This window comes from Enhydra lutris, unplaced genomic scaffold (assembly GCF_002288905.1).
Source record: "Enhydra lutris kenyoni isolate GAN:26980312 unplaced genomic scaffold, ASM228890v2 scaffoldscaffold49, whole genome shotgun sequence".
Lineage (NCBI taxonomy): Eukaryota > Metazoa > Chordata > Mammalia > Carnivora > Mustelidae > Enhydra > Enhydra lutris.
In genome coordinates this window covers 5,335,394-5,347,840 of record NW_019154133.1, presented here as the reverse complement: position 1 = coordinate 5,347,840, position 12,447 = coordinate 5,335,394, and the positions used below count along the sequence as shown (strand labels likewise).

The 12,447-nt window shown below is 33.1% G+C and overlaps 1 protein-coding gene across 2 annotated transcripts in view; it reads left to right on the top strand.

Moving 5' to 3' along the window:
* Positions 1-11,571, top strand: part of LOC111156833 (zinc finger C2HC-type containing 1A) — a 50,845-nt gene extending 39,274 nt beyond the window's left edge. Inside the window, exons 8-9 of one of the 2 annotated variants that reach the window (XM_022517929.1) lie at positions 549-656; positions 10,690-11,571. In XM_022517929.1, the coding sequence (XP_022373637.1) occupies positions 549-656; positions 10,690-10,855 (274 nt within the window). In that variant the 3' untranslated portion in view covers positions 10,856-11,571. The remainder of the gene's footprint in view (positions 1-548; positions 657-10,689) is intronic. The other variant, XM_022517930.1, reaches the window with a different exon arrangement.
* The last annotated feature ends 876 nt before the right edge of the window (positions 11,572-12,447 follow it).

Here is a 12,447-nt window from a genome sequence, read left to right as displayed (position 1 = left end):
ATTAAGTCTTAAAAGGGAAAATTATATTAACGCATTTATTTTAGTTGCTATTTCCAAAAACAGGCTTTCATAAATTGAAAATTATTAAAATGGTTAGCCGATGGTTTTTTCTTGGATTTAACCATATCTCATAATATATGACATTATTTAACAGTTATTCATAGGCATTTAACAAGATACCTCTCTATTTTGAAGGAATTACAGATTTAAATTTTTAAAAACCTGAAGCCTTTCAGGATTATTGACTTAAAATTTCATGTAAAACATACGTGTGTGTGTATACACACACACACACACACACACACGTATATATATGGTTTTTTAAAAATTAATTTTATTTACAATCAAGTTAATGTTAGTAAATGCAAAATGCTTTGGTTTATCCTTTGTTTTAACTACTGTTGTTTTCAGATTTAAAATAATTCAGTTTTACTCTTTTGAGTTCACCTTTCTACAGCTTCAAAATTAATCATGTATATAAGCAATATAAGAAATAAATGCTTGCTATTCAATACCTTTTCATTATGCCATCTCTTTCTCTCTTCTAGAACTAACATCAAACCTCGAAATTCCACACCACCAAGTTTGGCAAGAAATCCTTCCTCAGGTGTGGTTACAAACAAAAGAAAAACATATACTGAGAGCTACATAGCCAGGTATGTTTAGCTCTGAAAGTCTATTAATTAAAATAAAAATGAATATATGTAGTCTTCTAAGGACCAAATACAAAATATGTATGAGGCTTTTAATAGAAAAATCTGATTTTTCCTTTGCTATATAATTTATTTTCACTTTAAGCTGTACACTAAATAGTTTGGGCATAAATGATTTTTTTTCATAAATGATATTTTTCTAGACCTTGTAATTATTATTGTCAATGCTTGAGGACAGTTTGTTCAGTTTCACTGCATTCATTTGTGTTTTATATCTTAATTTTAAGTGTAACATGATTATTTTTACCTCTGCAAATTGAGTAATAGACCCTTTAAATTTTAATTATTATATTAATAAATATAATAATATTTATTAATATTATAATTATATTATATATAATTCATATATAAATATATATTATATTATATAATAATATATAATATAATAAGTTTTAATTATTATATTAATATAATTATAAATATTATAAATAATTATTATTTATTATAATTTTCAGCAGTATTTAAATTTATTTAAATTACCTGCTGAGCTTGTGATTATCCATGTACTTCCCTTTCTTATCTGTCACAGTATTTGTACAACTTTGACATTCACTCTGTTTAAGTATAAATCATTCCAGTTATATCTATATATCTATATATCTATATCTCCTTATTACAGAAAGTTTTAAGGCAGTATACAGAGATCCATGACCTACAGTGAGATAAAATATTATACAAAATTGAAAATATGAAAAGGAAAAATGAGAATTAAGAGATAAAGGAAAAAGAAGGAATGAAGTTAGTCCCCAAAATATGTGTCATAAGATGCTGTATACACACTAGGCTTTGGCCATAAATTGGATCCAAATTTGTAGTGGCCAGAGTACAGGAGTAGTTAGTTACATGATTCATGTTGTATTAAAAAAAAAAAAAAATCATTTCTCTGTGAGAGCACACCTAGTTCTGAGATCTCAAAAATCTGCCTATGAATTCTCATGGAGTCACTGGATAATTTATTACTATTTTTAAAATTTTATTTTATTTACTTTCAAGTAATTAACACATAGTATATTATTAGTTTCAGAGGTAGAGTTCATTGATTCATCAGTCTTATATAACACCCAGTACTCATTACATCCCATGCCCTCCTTAATGTCCCATCACCCAGTTAATTCATCTCCCTACCCATCTTCCCTCCAGCAACCCTCAGTTTTTTTTCCTATGTTCAAGAGTCTCTTATTGTTTGTCTCCCTCTCTGATTTCGTCTTGTTTTATTTTCCCCTCTATAATCCTTTGTTTTGTTTCTTAAATTCCACATATGAGTTCTTAAATTCCACATGAGTGAGATTATATAGTTGACTTTCTCTGATTGACATATTTCGCTTAGCAGTTCCATCCACACCATTGCAAGTGGCAAGATTTCATTTTTTGATGGCTGAGTATTATTCTAATTTGTAACACACACACACACACACACACACACACACCCCACATCTTCTTTACCCATTCATTTGTGGACTTCTGGTCTCTTTCCATAGTTTGGCTCTTATGGACATTGCTGCTATAAACATTGGGGTATAGGTGCCTCTTCGGATCACTAGCTTTGTGTCTTTGGGGTAAATCCCTGGTAGTGCAATTGCTGGGTCCTAGGGTAGCTTCTCTATTTTCAACTTTTTGAGGAACTTCCATAATGTTTTCCAGAATGGCTGTACCAGCTTTCATTCCCACCAGCAGTGTGAGAGGGTTTCCCTTTCTCCTCATCCTTGCCAACATCTGTTGTTTCCTGACTTGTTAATTTTAGCCATCCTGACCAGTGTGAGGTGATATATCATTGTGGTTTTGGTTTGTATTTCTCTGATACTGAGTGATGTTAAGCATTTTTTCATGAGTCTGTTGGCCATCTGTATGTCTTCTTTGGTGAAATGTCTGTTTGTGTCTTCTGCCCATTTCTTGGTTGGATTATTTGTTTTTTGGGTGTTGAGTTTGGTAAGTTCTTCATAGATTTTGTATACTAGACCATTATCTGATAAGACATTTGCAAATATCTTCTCCCATTCTGTTGGCTATCTTTTGGTTTTGTTGACTGTTTCTTTTGTGCAGAAGCTTTTTATCTTTAAGTCCCAGTAGTTCATTTTGCCTTTGTTTTCCTTGCCTTTGGAGATGTAAGAAGTTGCTGCAGCTGAGGTCAAAGAGGTCACTGCCTGTGTTGTCCTCTAGGATTTTAATGGATTCCTGTCTCACATTTAGGTCTTTCATCCATTTTTGAGTCTGCTTTTGTGTATGGTATAAGGAAATGGTCCAGTTTAATTCTCCTGCATGTGGGTGTCCAATTTTCCCAACAACATTTGTTGAAAAGACTGTCCTTTTTCCATTGGATATTTTTTTCCTGCTTTGTCCAAGATTGGTTGACCATAGAGTTGAGGGTCCATATCCTGGGTTTTCTATTCTGTTCCATTGACCTATGTGTCTGTTTTTGTGCCAGTACCATACTGTCTTGATGATTACAGCTTTGTAATATAGCTTGAAGTCTGGAATTATGATGCCACCTACTTTGGTTTTCTTTTTCAACATTCCTCTGGCTATTTGGGGTCTTTTCTGGTTCCATACAAATTTGGGGATTATTTGTTCCAGCTCTATGAAAAAAGTTGATGGTATTTTGGTAGGGGTTGTACTGAATGTATAAATTTCTCTAGGTAGCTTAAATATCTTAATAATATTTGTTTTTCCAACCCATGAACATGGAATGTTTTTCCATTTCTTTGTGTCTTTCTCAGTTTCTTTCATGGTTAGGTTTATTCCTAGGGATCTTATGGTTTTTGGTGCAGTTGTAAGTGGGATCAATTCCTTAATTTCTCCTCCTTCTGTCTTATTGTTGGTGTATAGAAATGCAGCTGATTTCTATCCATTGATTTTATATCCTGCTACTTTGTTGAATTCTGTATGAGTTCTAGAAATTTTGGGGTGGAGTCTTTAGGGTTTTCCACATGGAGTATCATGGCATTGTGAAGAGTCAGAGTTTGAAGAGTCACTGGATAATATAACAGATAACTTTTTTTCTCTGGTTTTATTGAGAAGTAATTATCATACATCAATGTATAAGTTTAAGGCATACAGCATGACGATTTGATTTACATATATTATGGAATGATTACCATAGTAAGTTTGGGTAACACCCATCTTTTCATACAGATATAATAAAAAGAAGGAAAAAAGCAAAAAAAAAAAAAATTTCTCCATTGAGAACTTTTAGAATTTACTCTCTTAGCAACGTCCCTATCACACAGCAGCATTAGCGATAGTCATTATGTTGTATATTACATCCCTTATACCTGGTTTATCTCCTAACTGGAAGTTTATACCTGTTGACCACCTTCCTCCAATTCACCTTCCCCATTCAATGGATAACTTCTTAATTAAAATCTCTACTATAAGTGTGACAATGCATTTCATAAGATGTTTTTTTAAGATGCCCTCAATACGGGCCTATAACATGATATCCTATGATTCACCAAAATTTGTTGTGATATATATGTGTTATATGTAACTATATATGTTGTCTGCTTTTGTTATAAGTATAAAACATATACAGCTATCCATTATTCAGATTTAATCCAGGGATAGATTTTTAAATATTCAGGGTTTTAGCTGTCAGTCTTGGTTGTTGCCCTTCAGAAAGAAGCACCTGTGGAACTTTCTAAAAATGAACATGTTCACGTCCTTCCCAGAGAGGTTTTGATTTCTTTGGTTTGGATTTTTAAAATTTTAAGAGTGATGATTATGCATAACAAGGGATGAGAACCATAAAGGAATAGGTGAAATGCTACCTTTGCAGATAGATTCTTTCATAAATACTGTTTGTTTCACCTAAGGTTTTGATACATTTTAAATATTAAAGAAGTGAACTTAATGTTTCTTGGGGTCCTGAAGCTGGCTTGCTATGTTGTTGTATATCTGGAGCCTTATGTTTTGAATCCATGCTGAATGTAGGATTAACATTCTCTCATTAAATGGGAAACTTAATAAATACATGTGCTTAAATAAAAAATTCATCTTATCTTTCTAAAGAGGTAGACAAATGAAGTGACAACAGGCAGGGGCAAAAATCCCATTAAAAATGAGTTTGAATTCTTTTTTGTTTTCTTTTATTTCTTTCTTTTTAAATGGTTAATATGTGATAGTAAGCCCTGAACCTTGTTCACTTGACTTACTACACCACCCAGATAGAATAATTATAACCACAACAGATGAAGAAATTTCACAGATTTCTTTTTCTGGAAGTGTGTTAGGCTACATTTTCTGGATGGTCCTTCCACCGAAAACACCTAGAAATGCTACACAAAATGGGGCAAATATCCTTCTAAATGTGTAGCTTAGCTCTCAGAAAAGTAAGGGTAACTTCCGCAGATAAGTAAATAAAGGAAACCAGAGGTCAGCTTGGTAAATTAACTCTGACATTGCACTTACATTTGAGATTTTGACTGATCTTCCCTACTTAAATTCTTGTTTAGTGTCATTTTGGGAGAGAGGACGGTGATTTCTTAGACTTGCACAAAGTGGAGATTTAGAAACTCAGCTTTCCCTTCCCATCTCCTCATGCCCCTTCCTCTAAGCAGGGCTCTTGAAATGTCCATTAAGAGGTTGTCTTAGGCTCGGCTTGAGGTAATCACATGGTAATATATGACATTAGGATTATTTATAGGAAATAGGAAATGACAGTAGGCAGTGTCTGGTGTTACTCTTTCCTGGGAGCCCTTGCCCCAGTCCTGGATCTGGTTTTCTTTGGCCGTCCAGTGACAGCTTAGGTATGAGAGAACAAGATCTTAACAGATGTGTGTAGGATCAGTTTAATTGGAAATTCTGTGTCCCCAAAGGGAACCAGTTTCTCTTGTAACAGCCCTGTAGACTTAGCTTTCAGGTTGTCTTGAGGGATGTCTAATTTCTGTGGATTGCGTGTAAATACTATTGCCTAGAAACACAGCTGGCATTCCACCTTTTGAAAGGTTTTCATTAAAGAAAGCTAGGAAGTTATCCCCATGTTAGATATGTCCAAAGAAACAGAAAAAGAGTTCTCTTTATGTTGTACTATATATTAAAATAGAAATGATTATAACTGATATTCTTGTGACATTTCTGCTTTTTAAAGAAAATGCTTCTTAAATGTCACCATTGAACATGAAGACAGATATAGGATTCTATAATCTACATTTTATCAGTGACATTCCTTTCTATTCCTGATTTTCTAAGTGTTTTTTTAAAATAAAAAATAGGTGGTGAATGTTATTGAATATCATATATATATATATGTATATATATATGTAAAATCAGTATTTTTAAATCCCTGAATCTGTTTATGTGATAAATTATATTAATAGACTTCCTAATGTTAAATCAGTATTATTTTCTGGAATAAATCTGAAGTGTCTTGAATTGCATGTTTGTAGATTGTGCTTGCTAAAATTCTTGGAGATTTACATGTATTTACAAGTTAATAGTTGTTGGTTATAATTTTATATTCTCTTAGTCAGAATATAAAGGTTTTACGATCTTCGAAAAGAAATTGCGGAATGTTGTTTTTCAACCCCCCTCTGCTGGAAAAGCTTAGTAGAAAACTTACCATGATTTTTTCTTAATATTTTATTTATTTATTTAATAAAGTGTGAGAGAGAGAGAAGGCATGAGTGGGAGAGAGGGGCAGAAGGTGAGGGAGAAGCAGACTCCCTGCTGATCAGGGCTCTATTCCAGGGTCCTGGGATCATGACCTGAGCTGAAGGCAGACATTTAACAGACTGAACCACTCAGGTGCCCCTAGAACTTACCATGTAAAATTATTATGAGTCCACTGTGTGTGTGTGTGTGTGTGTGTGTGCGCGAGCATGCGTGCGTGCACACACGCCTGCACATGCTCACTGATGAGGAGGTATGTTAATTACTGATTAACTGATGAGTAGTATGTTAATTACTGATTCAGTCAATTTAATGATTCTATTTAGTATTATAGTTGGTTTGAAATCAGTTTTCATAAGATATTTTTCTACGAAATTTTTCACTTCATCTAAGTTTCAAATCACTAGCATAGAATTGTTCTTATAATTTTATATCTCTGCTATCTATATCTGTAGTTCTATCCTTCTTTCATTCTGAGTATTGTTTATTCCTTTTTTGTTGATCAATCTTAAAAGTTTACTTTATCATTTTAAAAGGACCAAATATTTTACTTTATTTATCTTCTTCATATATTACTCATTCATTCATTTATTCAATAAAAGTATTTACTGAGAGATGAGTTTATGTCAGGTACTTCTCTTGATCCTAGACTTAGAGCAGTAACAAAACAAATAAAGTTCCCTGCACTTGGGGAACTCACAGTCTTATGGAGAAGACAAGATGTAACAAAAATGACATATATTGCATGTCAGGTGGAAAACAATAAAGCAAAAGGGGACACAGTTTAGAGTGGCAGTGAGTGTCCAGAGCCATAAGGATTGCAGTACAGGGGATGAAGGATGAAGAATTTGAGTGTGTATAACTAAATTAGACCAAAGGAACTAACAAGATTCAACCTGAGTTAGCTGTCAGTCTTGGTTGTTGCCCTTCAGAAAGAAGCACCTGTGGAACTTTCTAAAAATGAACATGTTCACGTCCTTCCCAGAGAGGTTTTGATTTCTTTGGTTTGGATTTTTAAAATTTTAAGAGTGATGATTATGCATAACAAGGGATGAGAACCATAAAGGAATAGGTGAAATGCTACCTTTGCAGATAGATTCTTTCATAAATACTGTTTGTTTCACCTAAGGTTTTGATACATTTTAAATATTAAAGAAGTGAACTTAATGTTTCTTGGGGTCCTGAAGCTGGCTTGCTATGTTGTTGTATATCTGGAGCCTTATGTTTTGAATCCATGCTGAATGTAGGATTAACATTCTCTCATTAAATGGGAAACTTAATAAATACATGTGCTTAAATAAAAAATTCATCTTATCTTTCTAAAGAGGTAGACAAATGAAGTGACAACAGGCAGGGGCAAAAATCCCATTAAAAATGAGTTTGAATTCTTTTTTGTTTTCTTTTATTTCTTTCTTTTTAAATGGTTAATATGTGATAGTAAGCCCTGAACCTTGTTCACTTGACTTACTACACCACCCAGATAGAATAATTATAACCACAACAGATGAAGAAATTTCACAGATTTCTTTTTCTGGAAGTGTGTTAGGCTACATTTTCTGGATGGTCCTTCCACCGAAAACACCTAGAAATGCTACACAAAATGGGGCAAATATCCTTCTAAATGTGTAGCTTAGCTCTCAGAAAAGTAAGGGTAACTTCCGCAGATAAGTAAATAAAGGAAACCAGAGGTCAGCTTGGTAAATTAACTCTGACATTGCACTTACATTTGAGATTTTGACTGATCTTCCCTACTTAAATTCTTGTTTAGTGTCATTTTGGGAGAGAGGACGGTGATTTCTTAGACTTGCACAAAGTGGAGATTTAGAAACTCAGCTTTCCCTTCCCATCTCCTCATGCCCCTTCCTCTAAGCAGGGCTCTTGAAATGTCCATTAAGAGGTTGTCTTAGGCTCGGCTTGAGGTAATCACATGGTAATATATGACATTAGGATTATTTATAGGAAATAGGAAATGACAGTAGGCAGTGTCTGGTGTTACTCTTTCCTGGGAGCCCTTGCCCCAGTCCTGGATCTGGTTTTCTTTGGCCGTCCAGTGACAGCTTAGGTATGAGAGAACAAGATCTTAACAGATGTGTGTAGGATCAGTTTAATTGGAAATTCTGTGTCCCCAAAGGGAACCAGTTTCTCTTGTAACAGCCCTGTAGACTTAGCTTTCAGGTTGTCTTGAGGGATGTCTAATTTCTGTGGATTGCGTGTAAATACTATTGCCTAGAAACACAGCTGGCATTCCACCTTTTGAAAGGTTTTCATTAAAGAAAGCTAGGAAGTTATCCCCATGTTAGATATGTCCAAAGAAACAGAAAAAGAGTTCTCTTTATGTTGTACTATATATTAAAATAGAAATGATTATAACTGATATTCTTGTGACATTTCTGCTTTTTAAAGAAAATGCTTCTTAAATGTCACCATTGAACATGAAGACAGATATAGGATTCTATAATCTACATTTTATCAGTGACATTCCTTTCTATTCCTGATTTTCTAAGTGTTTTTTTAAAATAAAAAATAGGTGGTGAATGTTATTGAATATCATATATATATATATGTATATATATATGTAAAATCAGTATTTTTAAATCCCTGAATCTGTTTATGTGATAAATTATATTAATAGACTTCCTAATGTTAAATCAGTATTATTTTCTGGAATAAATCTGAAGTGTCTTGAATTGCATGTTTGTAGATTGTGCTTGCTAAAATTCTTGGAGATTTACATGTATTTACAAGTTAATAGTTGTTGGTTATAATTTTATATTCTCTTAGTCAGAATATAAAGGTTTTACGATCTTCGAAAAGAAATTGCGGAATGTTGTTTTTCAACCCCCCTCTGCTGGAAAAGCTTAGTAGAAAACTTACCATGATTTTTTCTTAATATTTTATTTATTTATTTAATAAAGTGTGAGAGAGAGAGAAGGCATGAGTGGGAGAGAGGGGCAGAAGGTGAGGGAGAAGCAGACTCCCTGCTGATCAGGGCTCTATTCCAGGGTCCTGGGATCATGACCTGAGCTGAAGGCAGACATTTAACAGACTGAACCACTCAGGTGCCCCTAGAACTTACCATGTAAAATTATTATGAGTCCACTGTGTGTGTGTGTGTGTGTGTGTGTGCGCGAGCATGCGTGCGTGCACACACGCCTGCACATGCTCACTGATGAGGAGGTATGTTAATTACTGATTAACTGATGAGTAGTATGTTAATTACTGATTCAGTCAATTTAATGATTCTATTTAGTATTATAGTTGGTTTGAAATCAGTTTTCATAAGATATTTTTCTACGAAATTTTTCACTTCATCTAAGTTTCAAATTACTAGCATAGAATTGTTCTTATAATTTTATATCTCTGCTATCTATATCTGTAGTTCTATCCTTCTTTCATTCTGAGTATTGTTTATTCCTTTTTTGTTGATCAATCTTAAAAGTTTACTTTATCATTTTAAAAGGACCAAATATTTTACTTTATTTATCTTCTTCATATATTACTCATTCATTCATTTATTCAATAAAAGTATTTACTGAGAGATGAGTTTATGTCAGGTACTTCTCTTGATCCTAGACTTAGAGCAGTAACAAAACAAATAAAGTTCCCTGCACTTGGGGAACTCACAGTCTTATGGAGAAGACAAGATGTAACAAAAATGACATATATTGCATGTCAGGTGGAAAACAATAAAGCAAAAGGGGACACAGTTTAGAGTGGCAGTGAGTGTCCAGAGCCATAAGGATTGCAGTACAGGGGATGAAGGATGAAGAATTTGAGTGTGTATAACTAAATTAGACCAAAGGAACTAACAAGATTCAACCTGAGTAATGATGAGAATTCAAGTGAAAAGACTCCATGGATACAGTGAAAATAATGATGAGAATTCAAGTGAAAAGACTCCATGGATACAGTGAAAATAACATGACACATTGGGAGAAGTTTTATATATATATATATAGTTTTATAATAGATGCAATAATATATACATATTTATTAAAGTATGTATTTGGAGGAAAGATGTCCGTCTTTCCTCAGGGCAAGGTTCCAGTTTTCTTTTTAGCGATAGTTTTACAGAAGGGACAGTATAAATTCCATTCTATTCCCATTGTAGTATATGCCTAATACATTGAACAGATGGAAAGTGTGGTGGTATTTGCTCATGAAAAATTCTCATAAACAGGGACAAATATAATGCCAAAGAAAATATTTAGTATTTCATTATTAACTAAAAGGGGGTTTAAAATTTGAACTAGAAAAATATTAAAACTAAGCAAGCTTTTACTTATACTTAGTGTTAATTACTGTTTTCTAAGGGTTATGAAAACTACTGACAGGAACTTGTGTTTCCACTTTTCTTCCTGTACTCTTTCAGGCCAGATGGAGACTATGTATCTTCACTTAATGGCGGAAACATTAAAGTCATGGAAGGAAATTCAACAGGACACTTACCAAAATTCTGCCATGAGTGTGGAACTAAATACCCTGTAGAATGGGCAAAGTTTTGCTGTGAATGTGGCATTCGAAGAATGGTTCTGTGAATAGAGCCCAAAAAAAGCTAAGTCCAGAATTTTATGACTGTTGCTGCTTGGACAGCTAGAGCACTTCCTTTAGTGATTTTATGCTAAAATTATTCAAAATACTTTTTTCAGCAATTTTTGGAGCATAATTCTTTGGCTGTGAAATGTGTGTGTATATATATGAATGTGTACCTATACTGTATATAATAAATACCTGATACCCCAAACTGTGCCATTCAAGAAAATAGTCACTCATCTGTCAGAGAATAATTTCAAGTGGAATCATTAACTTAGGTATTACTTTTCTGTTACAGTTGTTGAAGCACATTAAGCATACCTTCACAAAATCAAATGCTAGTGCTCAGCCCTTCAAGCTTTAGGATGATCATTACTTTGAGGAAAAGTCAGAACAAACATTTTTATTATGGGTGCCTATTTTCACGTAGTATAAGATTAGATGCTTGGAGTTTTGCAAGAGAGTATTTTCAGTTGCAGTTAGTTATGTCAGGTCATTTTCCTGTAGAGCTGTTGTACGGTTAATTTTATAAATATTTAAAATAGAGAGGAATTCAACCTCTACAGGTCTATGTTGTCCTTTACTCAGTATATCATTAATTATATAATTTAGAGATCTTTATTTATTCTTTAAAATGTAATTATGCAGTTTCCTTTTCAGAGACACAAGACTAAAAAATATAAATGTATTTTATTCTAGTTATAACTTAATGACTTTTTTTTTTTACCTCTGTGTGTTAGTTGAATGTATATTCTTTCTATTTCTAATTGTGTCTCCATGTTTCACTTTTTTCTTTTTCATTACCTCATGTCTGAGGAGTTTTAGTTTACTACTTCCTTATTTTTGCAAAGTTTGAAAATAATTATTTAATGTAAGAGGCACAAGATTCCTTGCAAAATTCTACATGTTCATTTCTGTGTCTGAATTTAGAATAAATTATTTTAATGGATTTCAAAGCAAACCACCTGACCCTAATAAATAATTTGGATAATTAATCATTACTGCAGGGCATGCAGGTAAAAAGTCTTATTTTTTAATTTCCCTTGAAGTATAGATATAGTGATGAGTTGGTTAGGGTCTAATTTTTCCTACTTATATTTTCTGTTTAGTGTTTAATATTGAAATACCATTCACATCACAGTAAAAAAAAAAAACAAACACTGAAAATGCACTGCTTTAATGCACAGCTGACTTATGTAATTAAACATTCACAAAAACTTAATTATACTTTAACTTTGGCTAAAATACAGCTTTTAATTGTCACACTTTCAGTGTGACAGTATTTAGTAGTAGATTCTTTGATTGCCTGTGCAGCCCAGGTTCAATAATTCCTTAGTAATTTCTGTTGAATGGAAAGAAAACAGCTTTGTGTAAGCAAATCTTCTATAGGCCATTTCTAATTTCTCGTTTATGATTATGATCAACTGTGTAAGGGTTAATGTAGAAATTTGTGGCTTTTAATTTTCTTTGAAATTTATTTATGCTTATACTTTATAATTGTATTCATTAGTGTTTTTGGTGTTGGTTGTTGTTGTTGTTGTTTTCCGTTCAGGCAAGAGATGTAAACTTTGAGGTAATAAGAATTGTCATTTTATTT